This window comes from Amaranthus tricolor, chromosome 1 (assembly GCF_026212465.1).
Source record: "Amaranthus tricolor cultivar Red isolate AtriRed21 chromosome 1, ASM2621246v1, whole genome shotgun sequence".
NCBI classification, from domain to species: domain Eukaryota; kingdom Viridiplantae; phylum Streptophyta; class Magnoliopsida; order Caryophyllales; family Amaranthaceae; genus Amaranthus; species Amaranthus tricolor.
The window spans coordinates 7,629,551-7,649,250 of NC_080047.1; the positions used below are offsets into that span (position 1 = coordinate 7,629,551).

The 19,700-nt window shown below is 31.0% G+C and overlaps 1 protein-coding gene and 1 long non-coding RNA gene across 3 annotated transcripts; one reads left to right on the forward strand and one right to left on the reverse strand.

Annotated features, from left to right (window-relative positions):
• Positions 1 to 4,359: 4,359 nt before the first annotated feature.
• On the forward strand, positions 4,360 to 5,860 carry LOC130828689 (organ-specific protein P4-like). Of its 2 annotated transcripts, none has more exons than XM_057694654.1 (2): positions 4,360 to 4,553; positions 5,125 to 5,860. In XM_057694654.1, exons 1-2 carry the CDS (start codon positions 4,500 to 4,502, stop codon positions 5,353 to 5,355), a joined length of 285 nt encoding a protein of 94 aa, XP_057550637.1. In that variant the 5' UTR covers positions 4,360 to 4,499; the 3' UTR covers positions 5,356 to 5,860. The 2 variants fall into 2 exon arrangements, with proteins under 2 accessions (XP_057550637.1, XP_057550641.1); XM_057694658.1 differs by having other exon boundaries at positions 4,362 to 4,553; positions 5,128 to 5,857.
• Positions 5,861 to 8,573: 2,713 nt separating this feature from the next.
• Positions 8,574 to 9,979, reverse strand: LOC130828699 (uncharacterized). The gene is made up of 2 exons (XR_009047389.1): positions 9,580 to 9,979; positions 8,574 to 9,230 (listed from the first exon to the last, which is right to left on the reverse strand). It is a non-coding gene; the product is annotated as an uncharacterized LOC130828699 (long non-coding RNA).
• Positions 9,980 to 19,700: the final 9,721 nt, after the last annotated feature.

A 19,700-nucleotide genomic window follows, 5' to 3' on the forward strand; every position in this document is an offset into this window, starting at 1 on the left:
TGACATGTTAATTGGACTTGAATCTAATCTGAAATAAGTGGACTTGAGTTAAGACATTTTTTAATTAATTAATTAAATAGATTAACTCAATCTTTTCATTAAATGAATATGTAGATTCAACGCTTATTACATAATTATATAGGATAAAGAAGTATAAATTGTATCTACCAATATGTTTGTAGTACTTTCAATGTGTATGTTGAAGTTATGTTGATCAAAGATTTATGGGTTGGTTACTTGGTTTGGTGGTGAAGAATTTTTCTTTCACTTTTGTAATTAAAAAGGCGTTCATTTGAATTATCGGATTGATTTCAGATAAGATGTTTCGGCTTAATTCTTAATTAAGTCTTATATGCACATTGATATTTTAACTTCATTCGAGTTGGGTTAAAGTTGAGTTTAGTTTCTATAATATCGAGCAAATGTCAAACCGTTTTGAACAACATTTACTTGTGATATAAATTCAATTTTCACCGCCTACAAACCTCTACTTCTTGCTTTTAGTAAACCCTCGGATAAAAAAAAACATGTCGATCAAAACACTATACATTATTATAATAAATCTCAACAAATTTTATCTATAGTCTAATTCCATGGAGTAGATGGGTCAGAGAATAAAGTATATATAGTTGCAATCTTTACCTCTATGCTGAAATATTTATATATCAAAAATGGATCATTCTTCACTATATTGAACTGAGACAAATATCTTGAAGTGCTTACAATATAACCAAGATGAAAAAACTTTTATTGTCAATTATACATGTTCTTTTCTAGGATTGGACATAACTAGGTTATGAATTAGATGTATAATTCTTCATCCATGTGTTGGTCTTGTTAGTGTCTTCTACATGATTTGGGTAAAATCCTACTTTGTGATATTGAATACATCATTCTCATGTATGAGAGACTCATTATTAGAATATTTAAGAGTTATGGCGCTTTTTTATTTTGGTTAATAGTTTTTTTAATTTTATAATATTTTTATTTTAGGTAGTAATTTCATCACTTTATTTAATTATTATCTGCATATCTTCTCTTATTTTCTCTTACTTTAAATCATAACCGCACAATTTAGTAATCCCTACTAATTTCTTAATATTTATGCGAGTTGTTAGTATTGCAATCTCAGTGTAGTTTCGGGTACTAAATTTGTAATCAAGAAAAAGATGAAAGATCTTAAAGAACAAATTGGCACTTTAATTGGTAATAGTTAAAGACGCAATTAGCGCGAAAGGTGCCTAAATAACAACAATATGGAGGAAAGTGGTATAAACCTTGGGCAAAGATTCCAAAGGATGAACATGTCATGTCATTGCCATATTTTCTAATTGCATCTTAATCTTATAATACTCCACTAATCTTGACTAATTTGAGAAAACCAAAGACGAGTAGGATACGTGTGTGAATGTAAGATGGTCCCATTTATTTTTCATTTTTTTAAAAATTTTTACTTTTTAGGAATTATATATTAGTTTAACTTTTTGGTTAACATGAAAATTTCTAGAAAGTGAATTTCTTGCAAAATTTAGAAATTAAATATTATTAGGAAAAAATTAGTTTATTCGGTGGGTAAATTATCTATTATTAATAAATGAATAAAAATATATTTATTATTAGTGAGTTGGATTTTACTATTTATTAATGTTTAGTAGTAATAAGTTATTTATCCATTTGATAGACGAAGCAATGTTCGTCATTTAAGGGATTTTAGTAGCTTTGAATTTACATGTCAATTACAAATTTCAGTGTTAAATTTAACGACGAAAAATTATTTCCCAAAATGTTAAGAAATGAAGTAATTTTTAAGAATTTAATATTTTTATCCAAAATTTACTTCCTACATCAACCAAACAAAATAAAAGCCTAGTTCAATTAGTCACTTTCTTGACATGACTCAAGCTTTTTTGAGTTTAATTAATCACATCCTAACATCCTAAAATGAATTATTATATATTAAAAACATGGGAGCATAAATTTTTAATTAATTGTACGCTTCAAAATTAGTTTTCATATATTATTATGTACGGATCATGTAAAGTTTTCCATGTTTAATGTTTCATGTTTTAAATTTGCATCCTTTGGATACCCAAGTCAACAATTTAGACTATATGTTTCGAAATACAAAAACTATAGTTAAAGTCTATAAAGCATGTTTCATTAAAGAAATTAGAGACTCGGTTCATTAAGTATTATTTTCGGTCGGTAACCTTTAAGATTGGATTTTTATCTATCCCACTTTCCTCATGCTACCATATAATAATAATAAAAAAAAAAAAAAATAGAAAGACAATGTAAAGGTGCCCTCCCATTTCTATATCATTTAATTTGTTTGGACAATATTTCTTAGATATAACTTTTAACATAATTTATTTTATTATTTTGAGTATTTGTAAAATGAATATATATAACTAAAAATTATAAAAAGTAAATAATATAAAAATATATAATTAGACGATTTAAATAAAATCTGACTTGATAATATTGTTTTTTTATGTATAGTTAACTGCAATATATAAAATACGTTTAATTAATAAATAATGTTAATGTAACAAGTATTTCTGAATTAAAGTAATTATTTTTTAGTTTGAATTGTAGAACCTACAAGCTAAGGTGTATAGGAGTTTTGATATTTCAATGGTAGTATATTTTTCTCTATCAAATGGTTAAATGATTTCAAAAGAGTTAAGTACTACAAATCTCCAATGGTGAGAGTAATGCAAAGCCTATCACAATTTAGAATTTTACTTAGTGCAAAAGAAGAATGTTATGGAAAATAAAAATGATTGTATTAGTTAGAAGATGGTCACAATTAGTAACCACAAGTTCACATCATTTTCTCCTTTTAGATGAAACGAGAAGCAAAATGATTAATCAAAAATTAAAATCTGGTTAAGTTTTGAATTGCTAAAAGGTATTGGTATTTATCGCTACTTTTTCATCATATGGTACCCTCATTTTTATGACATTTTAAATATTGATCCTAACTTATTTCTCTCTACAATAAATTTTATCAACTCAATTTCAATATTGAAACAATATGAAAGGTTATGTGAATTCAACATTGAAATGGTCGAGATTACTATGATTTAATGTAAAATTTTAAATTTTCTCTTAAATTTAACAATTTTTTAAAAATGGGTTTTAGCTTCGTACTCGCTTTGCAGATATTTGAAGGTGAAGTTTCGCTATCCGATTAGAGGAAAGGGAAAAATTTTAGTTTTATATAATAAGAGTCGACACAATACAATGAAAAAGTTGACAATAATTAAAAAGCAAAATTGCTAAAATGTACTTTATGATGGTATTAATAATCCCTTAATTATAATTAATGTTCAAATTTTTGTGCTATTCTTTCTGTTTCATATTATTGGTTACGTGTAATATATTTCATATATGAAAAGAGAAATTTTAATATATGAAAAGAGAAATTTTAAATATCATTTTTCATGGATACAAAGAAGTTAAAATGTATCCAAGTAAAGTTCTTTTAAAATTTTTTAGTATTTATAGCTAGGTTCTCTTATTGCATAAACTTGTAATATAAAGTTCTTTTAAAATTTTTTAGAATTTATAAATATTAAGACTTGAATTATATTTGAAAAATGTGAAAAAGCTAAAGTTATTTAGCTAATAGGTAAATCATATGACTTTAAGTTGACTTTTGACTTTTAACTCATGGTTGATCAAAAGGCTAAAAAAAAAATGAGTTAAACCAGCTTGTAAGCCAAAACGAAAAGGCTAGTTTGTTAGCTTTATTCAATGTGATTTAGCTTGTAGGCTCATTTTTTCTCTGATAAAGTATCAACAATCAATACTAAATTTTAGCAAATATCTCCTTAAAGAGTTGTGTTTTAAGCTTATCTAGCTAGTTTAAACGTCAACTAAAACAATCAATACTTTTAATTGATCAAACTAATCAACTAAAAAGTCAACAATCATTTGTTAAACACACCCCAACTATATTATTTGAGAAAAATTATTGTGAATAATACAATCTTTCATTAATTTACCTACAATAATTTTGCTTAACTATGAATAATAACAACTTAAGAGTTTTTTTTCCTAGAATAATACCAACTTTAGTTTATTAACTAATTCACCAATTTTTTTGTCATATAATCTGCAATAGTTTGATTTTTAACATATAAAGTATATTCTAGGAAAACACTCTCCAAAATTAGTATTATTTATGATTAATTAAAAGTTAGTATTGTTGTAAAAAAATTAAAAAAAAAAACTATTATTCCTAATAATTTTTCCTATTATTTATCAATGCTTTCTTTGAAGGATATACATTACCTCATACAACGGAAATAGAAAACTTACTAACACTCCCTATGCATTTATATATATATATAGTTAAATCCCCAGTATAAATTAAACTTGGTGGACTATAATACTTATCCTTCCATATAAAAAAACACAAAGTCTGACTGACCCTTCTTTGTTCATATCCAAGTAGACAAACATACATCTTTCCTTTTACTTTCTCTGCCATGAAGTTTCCTCCTCATTCCTTCTTCCTCTTCTTCATGATCATATTTCTAATGGTAAGCTTTCTTCATACTCTTTTACAAGGTTTTAAATCTCATACTAATGGTCTTAAGCATATATAAGGTGCTCAATCATACAGGCCCAACAGTCAAGGGTCTCATTTATTAATTTACATTAATTTATTTATGTTTAGTTTATTTCAAATTCGAAAATATTAAAAATCAACAGGGTTTAAAGATCTTTATATTATTTTTTGCTCCATCCAAACTCTTTTAAATATCTACTTTTCCTTGATTAGAATTAATGATTTATGTAAATAATAGAAAAAGTTTACATTAATTATCCAATCTTTAGATTATTTTGTAATAACTAATATTTGCACTTAATTTACCGTGAGTAATCCTATCTTTATCATAGTTTCTAGCAACATAACCTATCATAACCTATTATTTATTTTTGATATGTTGCGGAAAAATTTATGACAAAGGTTAGATTACAGAAAAATAATTCAAAAATGAGATTATTTATCGCGGATGAGTGAAATGTTGGATTATTAATATTAATTTTTGCTAAATTATAGTATATATATTGTTATTTAATGAAGTATTTTGGTGTGATTATGTAAAGCAGTTTAGCAATGAAATATATGCAAGAAAAGGTCCTGAAGAATATTGGAAGGAGATCATGAAAGACCAACCATTACCAGAAGCTTTAAATGGTATAATTGAACCAAAAAGGTTAAACCCATCTGAGAAAACATCATTTTGGAGTCATTTTAAAAGAGATTTTGATGTGACTTCTAATGTCATAATCTACCATCCTCATCAACAAAACAACCATCTTTCTCCTTCAATTTGAGTTCAAGATTCAGGGTTATAATTAAATTTTGTGTATCGATGGTTAAAAGGTCGAATCTCTAAAAAAAAATTCAAATTAAAGTTTTATATTTCTACTGTTTATTTGAATTTTGCACCATATGGCTTATAAAATTTTCACGTTTATAAGGTATATGGTACTTTCTCATAGATATGACTTAAAAAATTCTCACGTTTATAAGGGAATATATTTTAATATTATTAAATATTAGATATTATTATTATTATAATTATTATTATTTAATGTAATGAGGAATTTAATTGGGTGATTTCCAATTTAATGTGAAGATAATTTGCAGATAGTTAGGTATCAGTAATTCAGGGTTGTAACTTAATTTCTAATACTAATTAGTAATTAGTATGTTTACGATATATTTAAGGCAATTTATTTGTATGTATATGGATAATTAACAATCCTGTTCTTGTGTTTTGTTGGATAGTTGTTGTGTTATGATTTATGTTTGAGTGGATCATTTATATAAATAAATCTTGTTAACTATTAAGATGAAATAGTCATGAAAATATAATGTTGATCTTACCAAAAATTTTCGTTATTATTATTATTGTTGTATTTTTCTTTTTTAAGCTTATAATTTTCTCTTTTATTTGAGAGCTTTTTAAGAGATATACAATTATTTAAAAATAAAAAAACAATTAATCAGTATGAATTTACTATTATTTTATAATAATACTTGCTCAACCAAGGTTAAATTAACTTACCAAAATAATTTGTGTTGAACTTATATTGTTAAAATATGAGGGAAAGTAAGTAAATTAAATTAATTCAAAATTAAATGGTGATATGAGCCTAATATCAACTTATTAGATATTTTGAAAAAAAAGTATGTTTTCTTGTTAAAAAAAATTTATAACTAATTTTGTGAGATATTGACTATCATATAAGATTGGTAAACTACGCTCTTATTGTCCTTTTACATAGAATTGTACACACGAGTATGCTGGTAACAGTGCGCTTGTCCACAAGTGTGGGGGAGTGTTGAGGAAATGCTCACACATATTCCAACTTTGGTGAGTTAGTCAAATGTATAATAACATACTCCTATAAACTATTGGTGGGCTATTTTTACTACCATATAATAATGGAAAAAAACATTATTAAGTTACACAAATTATTGTGAGAAACAGTCTCTCTAAAAGACGCATTAGATATATGAGTTAAATAATTGAAATAATATAAATTAAAGAGAAAATTAGACTATAGACTTCTAATTTTTGATTAAGTTAACACAAGTTTGCGCATAGTCAATTTTCCGCATAGGGGAAATTGTACACACAAGCCAATCACCCATCGTGGGCTTGTCGCATGAGCCCATAATGGTTTGTCATTTCTTTTTCTCCACGGTATAGAAAGCATTTGGTACATGAAGACTCTGGAAAATTTAAAATGTATAAGACAATTTATCAAAAAATGAATAAAATAGTATAAGTTTCAACTTTATTCTAAAAGTAAGCGTGAAATTCTCAAACCTAAAGTCTGGGGTTGTTCGCAATTAGTAACTGCGAACAGGTCATAAAAGACAAAATAGTTGTTCGTAGTTACTAACTGCGAACAGCTATTTGACCTGTTTTTGTGAAACATGCTATTTGCAGTTAACTAACTGCGAACAGGTCAAAACAGGTCAAATAGCTGTTAGCAGTTAGTAACTGCTAACAACTATTTTTGTCTTTTTTGATCTGTTCGTGGTTACTAACTGCGAACAGCCCCAAATCTCAGGTTTGAGAATTTCACGCTTATTTTTAGAATAAAGTTAAAACTTATACTATTTTGTTTATTTTTTGATAAACTAACTTATACTATCAAATTTCAAGTTGTACTTCACATTTGACATCATACAATTTTCTCTTTCACTGCTTTCCATGGTTTAAATTGACTAAAAATTCTTAATTAATCACTGATTTGTAAATTACTATAAAAAGACAAAAATAATAATATTAAAATAAATAAAATAAAGAAAGATAAATTAAAACAACAAAAGTCTCACCCAATTAAATTCTCCCACATAAGAGTGATTTGTTAACCTCACAAATAACTGTTATTTACTAAGACTTTCTCTAAATTGACTATGCTTAAATAAAGAATAACATAAAAAATTAGTCCTACAAGCCTATTCAACCAATGTGTCTCATTTAATTTTTTACTATTTTTTAGGTGGTCAGATGGGACCATATATGAAAGAAAAAGTATAGTGTTTTATATTTTAATAGGGAAAAAGTGGGGTTAGATGTAACAGAGTGAAAAAAGTAAAGTTTAATAGGGTAAATTAATAAAATTAACTTATCCAAAGTAGAATTGATAACTTGACTAAATAAGAAAATAAAACACTTAGGAAGAGGTGTTTGGTATGTGCTCAACAATAGAAATGGAATGGTATTAGTTAATGGGAGGAATGAATTGATTTTTAATTGTAACCATTAATGTGTTAAAGCTTGATTGGCACACTTTCCGAAAGGGAATCATAGGTTCCATATCTATCCTTCACATTCTACCACTGCACAGTGGCGGACCCAGGAATTTCAATTTGGGGGGGCAAAATCCGAACGTCACGTCGTTCGAATAATCTGATCGTCGTCCGAATAATTTTTTTTTAAAGAAAAATAGAAAACATAATAGAACAATATTAACAATATCTACTGTTACTTAGTAGAATGTATAATGGAGCAAGTTGATTCACTAAAGTATTTTATAAAACAGTTTCAGTGCGTAAAATGGGAACATACATATAAAAACTGAAAAAATCAATTGCAGTTCTATAATTACTTCTACACAAGACTTTAACTAAATGAGCAATAAAAGATATACAAGAAGCTAGGATTTAGGGATTAACATGAGGATCAAACCAAGGTGCTTGCAGTCTCTGTATTATATCAAGTAATATCAAGTAAATAGATACACCAAATGTTACTTGATATAATGTATGAATGAGCAAGTTTATTCAAAGTCTTCATTATATCAGTAACCAAAAAGTCATAGAAAGAGAGCAAAGGGAAGTGAAAGAATGAACAAATACAAATAGGAGAGAGCACCAAAAAGTCACAAAATAAGTCAAGCTAGCAATCAGGGTTGTAGGGCCACTAAACAACCATAGATTTCAACCATCGTTAACCTCATGAATATAGCAATATCAAAACCCAAAAGTTAAGCATCAACAAAAGTCGCACCTCTCAAATGATACACCAAGATTCATCAACCTTCAATTGATATAATCATAATCATTTTATCTTGAAGAGTCACTGATTTTACATCTAGCAAGTAATTACCCTTTACATATTTACAAATTAGACTCTAAAATCCATCAATTCAATATTCCACAAATGAAATGACATCTTAATAGTTGAAATTTGTATTTGCGTGATCCAGAACCACTGGATTTCTGATGACTTGTCCAACTACAAAGTAACAGGTTAAATCCCATGAACTTGTATATTAGAGAAAAGTACAGTTTAGCACATAGTATTAGCCAATAAATGGACTCTACCGAATAGTTTAGCTAACAACCATAAAATAACCAAACAAATGCTGATCAAAATAAAACAAAAAGCACAAAAATAACAAAAAAATCCAAAACCAAGAAAAGAAAATACAAGTAGAAATTATACCTAAAGCGAATGCGCTTGAGATCATTACCACCTTGAGGCATAGAACACCACAGACTCTGGCCTCTCACTTATTGAAACTGGTGTTTCACCACTCGAGAACCCGATTCCTACCCCTTTTCGTTGCTATAACTCGACATAAAATACTCATTGCAGAACCACCCGTATTTGAATTTTTTTGTCAGATTCTTATTGTATCAAGTGAATATCTGACAATAATTCCGGCAATTCCTCTAGACCTACCTGCAACAAACTTTTTCCCCCAACTGTTAGCAAAAACTTAATGGCCAAAAATCAATAATATCTCTCTTTGCATTCCGTTCTCAAACAAATCAACCCACCTAGTAAAAAACTTCTCAACCAAAAACAATTAGTAAAGCTACAATTGTCTCAATTAGAATGACATCGAAGAACTCAAAAAAATTATTCAAGTATATTGAAAAATTATGGGTTAAAGTTAGTGAATTGATAATGAAAAAAAAAAATAAAAAAAAAACTAACAAAGAAGGGAAGATCAAACTCTAATTTGCAAAAACCTAGAAACTTTATCAGAATAAATTGAAAACTATATTTAAGAGATCAAAGGACTGACCTTTTAGATGATTTATAGAAGGATGAATCAGAATTTTTTGATGTTGGCTAGATTGAAGGAACATGCTTCTCAAAGACGTCATTAAAAGCTGTCATTCTTACTATCCCTGTGTTGTGAAATTCATTAGTTCATAGTCGAAGTATGGAATTGAAGAGAAGAGGAAGAGGAAGCGAGTAGCAGTAGGCGTAGCGAAGAAGAGGAAGAACAGTCAGATGTATGGAATTGAGCGACGAATGTCGAATGTCTGTGAGCGACGAAGAGGAACTGAGGAAGTATGGAACTTGGCCGGCCGTTTGTGGGCTGTGGCGGACTGGCGGTGGAGATTTGGAGAAGGAAGGTTTTGTCTCTGTCGAATGTCGAACACAGGAGCGTTTAGGGTTTGCTTTGTTTTTTAAATGGATTCCCGTTCCCAGCAGCAGCATTTTATTTTTTTATTTTTTTTTTAAAGGTGATTAGCGACGGGAATTTTGGTCGCCAAATGGTCGCTAAGTGGTCGCAAAAAATATATATATTTTTTTTTAAAATCTCATTTATTTTTTTCAGATTGGGGGGTCCACTGCCCCCCCTTGCCCCTAGCTGGGTCCGCCACTGCCACTGCAAGTTGCAGTTCGAATGTTAACCATAGACATTCCAAAGCCCACTTTATAATTGCTAAATTTAATATTTTTAGGTCTAATTGTATATAAATTTTGTAATTTGCTTGTTTTTCTACTTATTTTTCAGATAATTATGTGATGGAATCTCTCTCATGTTCTTTTTTTCAATCTTGATAATTTTTTCTCAAAGTTTAACTAAGCACAAAGCTCAGTTAACAATGGTGAAATTCTATCATATTCTCTTTCTTTTACCCTTTTTACAACAAAGTTAATCAACAATGTCAGACTCCCAAGCTCAATTCCACCACACTATTTTTTTCCCCTTTTGTACTGTAAAGATCAAAACTCAATCAACAATGGCGGAATTATCTTTCATATTGGCCTACTTGCGTTTGAATTTGAGGCTGGTTTGCTTTTTTTTTTTTTTTTTCTTTTTTCTCCTTCACCAGTAATTAGTAATGTTGAAGATTGACAAGATAAGAATGAGAAAGGGTTTGGAAGAGAAAAACCCGTAGTGTCTGTCTTGCTTTTGTATTGGAAAATATATATGAAAAGCCTTTGAGCCCCAAAAGATCTACTTACCTAAAACACTAAAACACCTAGTTACCAAAGATAGAACATTACCAAAGATAGAAGATTACAGAAGATAGCTGATTACAAACTAAATATACACAATATATATATATATATATATATATATATATATATATATATATATATATATATATATATATATATATATATATATATATCCAAACACTCCCCCTCAAGTTGGCGCATGTAAGTCACATATGCCCAACTTGCGACACAAAAAACTGAACGACTGACGACCAAGAGCTTTTGTCAAAATATCAGCCAATTGATGACCAGTAGGAACATAAGAAGTGGAAATTGTGTTGGCTTTTAACGCAGCACGAACAAGATGACAATCAACCTCTATATGCTTAGTACGTTCATGAAAAACAGGATTTTTAGCAATGTGAAGGGTTGATTGACTATCACAAAATAATTTCATGGGCACTGAGTGCAGCACACCAAGAGACCGCAATAGTGATTTTAACCACTTTAATTCACATGTTGTAACAGCCATAGCACGATACTCAGCTTCCGAAGAGGATCGGGAGACAGTAGGTTGCTTCTTAGTCTTCTAAGACACAGGAGACATACCAAGCAAAACAATATATCCAGTCAAAGATCGACGAGTCAATGGACACGCTGCCCAATCACTATCACAAAAAGCATTCAACTGCAAAGCACTTTTACTCAACAAGATACCCTGACCAGGATAACCTTTAATATAACGCAACACGCGTAGAGCAGCATCCCAATGAGCAACCTGGGGATCACTCAGAAACTGAGCCAAAATATGCACATAGTAACTCAATTCAGGACGAGTAACAGATAAATACACCAAACGGCCTACCAATCTTCTATATTGATCAGGATGTTCGAATGGATGTCCTTCCACATGCGCAAGACGATGATTTTGCTCCCTAAGAGTATCAATAGGTTTACAACCCAACATACCTGCTTCAGTAAGAACATTGAAGGCATACTTGCGTTGAGAAAGAAACAAACCATTAGGACCACGAGCAACCTCTATACCAAGAAAATATTCAATACACCAAGATCTTTCATATTAAAGCAAGTACTCAAATATGTCTTGAATCGGTCAATAATAGCAGAACAAGAACCAGCAATAATGAGGTCATCCAGATAAACAAGAACATGAAGAGCAATATCATTTTGTTGGTAACAAAACAATGAATAATCAGCATATGATTGAATAAACCCAAATTTGCGGAGAGCATCAGAAAGCTTTGTAAACCATTGACGAGGAGCTTGACGTAACCCATACAAAGATTTACGCAACCGACACACCTTTCCAGGCGCAGGACCAGTATAACCTGGAGGTAGATGCATATAAACCTCCTCATCCAAATCTCCATGAAGAAAAGCATTACAAACATCCATTTGATGCACATCCCAGTTACGTGCAACAGCAACAACAAGAAATAAACGTACAGTACCCATTTTAGCTACAGGAGCAAATGTTTCATTATAATCAATACCTGCTACTTGGCGATTGCCATAAACCACAAGACGTGCTTTCAACCGCTCAACAGCACCATTTGAGCGATATTTAACGCGATACACCCAACCACTGCCAATGGCCTTCTTGCCCGGAGGCAAGTCCTCCAGAGTCCAAGTACCATTACGTTCCAGAGCATCTACCTCTTCTTTCATAGTTGTACACCATCCAACATCTTTAATAGCCTCTTTGAACGAGCGAGGCTCTTTCACCTTGTTAATAGCTGCCAAAAAATGTTTATGCCTCACAGAGAATTTATCATAATTTACATAACAAGCTATGTTAAACTGTTTACCTGAGGAACTCTGTGAAACAGGAGAAGCAACATTGGATTGAGAGGGGTCTATTTCACGAATCATAGCATGAGTCACAAAACCACGAAGACGAGAAGAAGGAATTTTCACTCGTTGGCCACGACCAAGAGCATCACCTGTAGTATGTTCAAGCACACCGTTACCATCGCAACTGCCCCTGAAATCTGCACACTCCTGCCCCGAACCAGCTTCTGCTCCAGACTGCTCCACACCGTCGACAACAGCAACAGCAGACGTGGTCTGCACAGCCACAGCAGAACCACCATCAGCACTATACTGCACTTCAGCCATGGCACTATCAGCAGGAGCACACCCCACATTAACCACCTCGTCATCATACACACTGGGTTGTGTGGGCAACAAAAACGCATCAAGAGAGCTGGAAGGAGGATGCATACCAACAGGAACAGCAGTATAAGGAAAAACATGCTCCACAAAATGCACATCCCGACTCATGAAATACTCATGAGTATCCAAATCATACATACGCCATCCTTTTTGTCCAAATGGATACCAACAAACATACAACGCCTAGAACAGGGACCAAATTTGTCTTTAACTCGAGGCCGATAAGCAACATAACACAAACAACCAAAGACTTTTAAAGAGGACAAATTTGGAGGAGAACCATAAAGAACTTCATATGGAGATTTGCCATGTAAAACGGGAGTGGAAGTTCTATTGATAAGATGACAAGCAGTTAACACACATTCTCCCCAAAAATCAATGGACAGATTAGCTTGAAAACGCAAGGCACGGGCTACATTAAGAACATGCTTATGTTTACGCTCAACTCTACCATTTTATCGAGGAGTATCAACACAAGAAGTTTGATGCAACATACCATGTTGAGCATAAAAATCCTTTAAACACAAAAATTCCTGTCCATTATCGCTGCGTAACACTTTTACTTGCTTATGAAATTGAGTTTTGACCATAGCTACAAAATCCTTAATCAATTGACCAACCTCATATTTGCCAAGCATCAAATAAACCCATGTACAACGTGAATAATTATCAACAATGGCAAGAAAATAATGAGCACCACAACTAGAAGCAACATTATAAGATCCCCAAATATCACAATGAATTAATTCAAAAGATTCAGTAGCTTTATTGATACTAGAAGGAAAAGAACTACGAGGTTGTTTGGCCAAAAAACACACTTGACAATGGTCATTACAAGATTTATTCAACACACTACTGGGTATTCCAGGTAAAGAACGGACCACTTTCATGGAGTGATGACCCAGACGATGATGCCATAACATTGTTGTATCCTTAACACTGCATTTATTAGCTTGGAGGTGACGAACAGGAATAAAGAAATAGACCCCATTATGTTGCTCCCCCGCTCCAATCAAGTTCCTCGTACTCGGGTCCTGAATGATACATAGCTTATTAGTAAAAGAGATCAAATATTTCTGTTTTTCAAGAAATTGAGATACTGACATTAAATTACAGGTAAGAGCAGGCACATAAAGTACATTATCTAGAAACAAATCAGCATTAATTTTCACACGACCCTCCTTAGTAGCAGTAGTATGTTTACCATTAGGAAGACCAACGGGCTCCAAAGCAATATCATAAATTTGACAAAATAAATTAAGGTTACCAGACATATGATTGGAGGCACCTGTATCAATAACCCATTGATTAAGAATAGCCTTACCATGTAACTTCGAAGTAGAGGTCGATGTTTTGGAAGAAGCTAATGCGGCAAGAAGTTGCTGAAATTGAGAGTCGGTAAGAGAAGGCAGACTAGAGCGATCCACATCAGAATGTGCGCCGGAAGAAGGCTGCCGGCGTGTGGTATCAACTGAACCTGCAAAGTTATTATCACGACCACGACCACGGCCACTGCTAGCTCGGCCATTACCAAGACCTGTAGTCCGCCTACTCCCACGGCCACCACGGCCACCTGTACCAGCCCACTCTGGATAACTAATAATCTCAAAACATTTCTCCTTTTCATGACCCTTACGCCCACAGTGGGTGCACATACGAGGATCACTATAAGCATCACGATTAGAAGAGATACCATCAACAGCAAAACCAACAGTGTCGGAGCGAGTCTCATGAACATCACTCACAGTTTGGTGGCGTTCAGCAGAAAGTACTTTACCATGTGCATAAGAAACCGAAGTTAAGGGATCCATCAATAACAATGATTGAACAACATCACGATATTTTTTAGGGTCAAGACCTAACAAGAATTGATGTAACTTTTCATTCTCTAAAAGTTCAACATAGTCATGTGCAGCGGAACAAGTACAAGAAGGTTTCTTAACAGCACTAGATAACTCTTCCCACAGGGTACGCATTTCACCATAATATTCTGACACACTACGACAACGCTGTTTGCAATCACGAATCAAATCTTTCAATTCATGAATGCGAGGACCACTACGAAGGGAGTATCTATCACGTTGATCATCCCACAATACTTTAGCATGATCAGGTAAAGATACAGTTTTACGAATGGACACATCCAAAGTATTATATATCCAAGCAACTAACATGGAATTAACAATCCCCCATTGATCATAATCAGAAGAAGTAAGAGCAGGTTCTTTAATAGAGCCATCAATGAACCTTAATTTATTTTTAGCACGCAAACTATTAGGAATCGAACGCAACCATTCATCATAATTATTGCCTTTCAATAAAACAGGACAATTAACGGTACGCGTATCAACAGAGGGATGCAAATAATACGGTGTGAAGGGCTCATACCGAGATGACGGCGGAGGAGGAGGAGGGGCGGCTTGTCACGCGTACCTTCACCTTCACCGGACATGTTGAAAAAAAAAACAGCAGAGAAGAACAATGAAGCAGCAGAGGATACCCAGGCAGCACGTTGCACAACGAAACTAAATACCAGAAAAAAAAAATATATCAAAGAACACGTCTTTGATTAACAGAAATTAAAAAAAATTGTCTCTAATTTAGAGAGGCTCATGATACCATGACAAGATAAGAATGAGAAAGGGTTTGGAAGAGAAAAACCCGTAGTGTCTGTCTTGCTTTTGTATTGGAAAATATATATATGAAAAGCCTTTGAGCCCCAAAAGATCTACTTACCTAAAACACTAAAACACCTAGTTACCAAAGATAGAACATTACCAAAGATAGAAGATTACGGAAGATAGCTGATTACAAACTAAATATACACAATATATATCCAAACAAAGATGATGGTAAAGGAAAGGTGATGGTAGGACTAGTGATTTGATTTGGTTCTCTGGAATTTATTATAGCTGATGGATGTATAGTAACAAAGTAAGGGGAAGTGTTACCACCAACTAACGTAAACGAATACAGTAAATCCTTACCAAACAAAAAGTAATGGTAAAGTATTACCATTTCGATACCTTGTAGATAAAAACAACATACCAAACACACCTTTAGAGTGAATAGGAGAAAATATTACTTTAGCTACGTGTACAAATTAGCTATCGTCAGATTTGACGCAAAAAATGGTATTTGACGCAAAAAAAATAAAATTAATGGTATATGGTGAATTAATAATTTACCACAAACGGCACAATAACGGCAGTTGCTATTAATGATATTCTGTGCTAGCGGACAAAAACTCAATGGTATATGGTGAATTAAAACATTTTGTGTGGTATATGGTGAATTTCGAAGAAACTCAGTGGTATATCATGAAATATCCGTAGGATAAATAATTTTGCATAGTTGAACCAAATGAATGTCATATACAAGTATAAAGTTGATATAGTAAATTTGGCTATTGATATTTTTTTCTACAATTTATTACAACAATTTTAACCCATAAATTATTTGTTTAGTGAAATTAATTAGACCAATTAAAATTTTATCAGATTTGATATTGACACAAAATTCGGATGGATTGTAATATGAAATTTTTTTACTTATATCATGAAATTAACTCGACTTGAAATAACTAAAAAAAAACTTAATTACATTCGATTGTGATCTCAGCTTGAACTTTTATACGATTTTTGAAATTTTGTTAATTTTTTCAATTCTACATCATCATTTATTGATCTAGATCGACTAAATTTCTACTCATTTTTTGTATTTTGAGTTCTAATTTGCGTGGGCGAAGCCAAGTTGCTAGATACATGGTTTTTAAACTTTTTTAATCATAAATTTTAAAGTTTAAAAAAATAATCATAATATGATCACAATATCTTTGTGTAGAGAATTGATTCTTATGAGTTGAAGCATATATTAATTTTTTAGTCAAGATCACAGTTTGATTCTCGTGGTTTCTTAGCCTATTTAGAAAAACTAACTTTGTGTATGGATAAAGAATTTCTCGCCTTTTCAACTCGTTAAATAACAAGGGCAACTATTTACCTTTTTAGTATTAAAAAAATCACAAATTCTCATAAAAAACGGTCTCTTAAAGAGACCATTTTTTATAGGCTGGCCCATTTATTTTTTTCTAAAAAAAATTCAGAGTCTGGTTTAATAAAAAAGCTGAAATTGTGAGTTCTAAAAATTAAACTCCCCTATTAACCGTGCAATATTTATATCAGTTTTTGTTTTTCCTTTACTAACTTCTTCACCTTCTTTCTTCTCATTCTTTCCCTTGCTAAGCTTTCTATTCTCAAACTTTCTCCATTTTTCTGGGTATTACTTGTTGAATCAACAAGTATGATTAATTTTTTCATCTTTTTTATTTTTCTTTGATCATAGGTAAACAAGTTTGATTCATTTATTTGTTGATTTAATTTTTTTTTGTTTTTTAGGCTATTTCTGACAGATTTATTTTTCTCAATCTTTCTCTATTTTCAGACCATAACTTGTAGGTAAACAAGTTTGATTCATTTATTTCTTGATTTAACTTTTTTCGTTTTTTAGGGTATTTTTGACAGATTTGTTTTTCTCAAACTTTCTCCATTTTCAGACCATAACTTGTTGAATCAACTTACAAATCACTTATTGCCTACTTACTTCAGATTTAATGCCAACTTATTTCAGACTTAATGTTAACTTACAACACACTTAACGCCTATTTACATCAGACTTAATTTCGAAAAATACAAAACAATTGGGAGTTTAATTTCAAAAAAATCAAGAACCAAATACAAGTCTTTCTTCTTCCTTCTCAAAAATATTGCAAAATTTAGAGACGATTAGCAAAATAACCATATAAATGCCAGAAGATTTGGTGTTAGACACAATGGCAGAAGAGAAAAGAAAATGGATGAATATAACATTAAATGCAACGCTTTTTTCAAGGAGAATTACTTCTGTTGTACTTGGAAAGTTGAAACATTTTTTTTGTAAACTCACAAAACTTAAATCAACATTATTATTTTTCAGTTTTTTAATAATTAATGAAAGATATGTAGTGAGTTGGGCTTAAAGACAGTCTCTATCTCTCTGGTTAAAAAATTTCAATTAGTCTAAGAAATTGTTCGATAGAAAAAGAAACTATACGTGCGCCTCTATGCAAAAGACGAGATACCAAATTCCTCCTTTAATATATTAAGTTTTGTTGTTCAATTAGGCCAACTCAAACAGGGGTTGAAAAAATCCATTAGAGGATTTTTTTTAACAAAAAAACATCCCATGATTTTTTTATTAATATGATACCGTCTCACCATGAGACGGGCCCATAAAAGCAATCTAATAGTAAAACGCATTGAAAAGGAATAAAATCTGAATTCACACTCATATAGAATGCAATTTTTTAAATAGATTGGACTAACCCAATTAAAATTGTCTTATGATGAGACGATTTCAATAAAGAATTAGTGTTTATTAATGATCAAGCTATCGTGATTCGTGGGTCCCACATGCTTTTAAAACTATTAAATTTATTTATAAATCAATTAATAATAATAATTTTTAAAAATTATAATAAAATTTTGTAATTTTTGCTTCTATAAATAGACACTAAAAATAATAATTTATCATAAAATTTAATCAAAAATAAAAGAAAAAAGTATGAAGTGATGATTACTTTGATCTATGAGAGTTAGTATTAGATGGCTGACTACCTGATCATCTATTTATGTTAATACTTTTAAAATTTACAATAATGACTTAGTTTAGTAATCGTCGGCTATTAATAATAAGCAGTGCCTTATCTAGATTCAGATGAAAAACACTTATTATAGAAATTATTTTGTTCTAACACTTATTTTAGAATTTTTTAGTAATTAAAGCTATTTTTTTCATTCTTTCCCAATTCCACCCGCTTCAGCGAATTTTCAATGGCCTATTTCCACTATGAACATCTCGCCACAACAAATGCAAACATACGATACGGCCCACCTTCCTGATCTCCTATTAGCAAATCTTATACAAGCTGGTCTTGGACGAGACCGTCTCAATATGAAATGGATATTCTAATCAGCCTAATTATATGTTTTTTCAGTATGCGCTCAGTACTTGATCTATTTAAGGTCATAATTAATACATTTAATGTTAAGATTGAATATTTTATAAGTTATAACTGATCATAATTAATTATTTTAAAGTTTAAATCGATCATTCTTAGATCAAAATTGAAATTTTTTATAACAAAGAAACATTGAACTCTTGGTCATTTCCAAGAGCATTCATTGAATCAATTGCCATCAAAACTTCCTCCATCTTCACATCCAGGATAAGCAAACATAACACATACAACTTTATTTCCAAATTCATTATGAACATAAACTGTTGAGGAAAGAGTAATATTACTATTATTAATCGATGATTAAAGAGTACAAGTACTCTTATGTTGTATTAAATCCATCATGTATGCATTCAATTAGAGTACTTGTATTGTGCAATGTTTTAACACTGTTATTGATAGTTTTATTGACCATTCATTTGTTGTTTGAAATTCATCCATAGAATGATAGAATAATATATTTTATTAAACTTCGTTATGAGATTGTGAAAACATAACCATATTTAGGTAGAAATCGATAAGTTTAACGTCAAAATTGATCACTTATAGGTCCAAATTGAAATTTTTTTATTTTAATTGATCTGTTTAAGTTTTACTTTACATTGAAATTGATACTTTTAAGGTCAATATTAATACCTTTAAAGACAAAATTGATAAATGCCTAGAAAACGAAAAAAACAAGGAAAAGTGTGTGATGCTGTTACACAAGCGACTTG

What these genes read in the sequence shown, in the direction of transcription:
- LOC130828689 (XM_057694654.1), top strand. Translation starts at nt 4,500, where the DNA reads ATGAAGTTTCCTCCTCATTCCTTCTTCCTCTTCTTCATGATCATATTT. An exon ending in TCATGATCATATTTCTAATG is followed by an intron (nt 4,554 to 5,124) that starts GTAAGCTTTCTT and finishes GATTATGTAAAG; the next exon opens with CAGTTTAGCAATGAAATATA.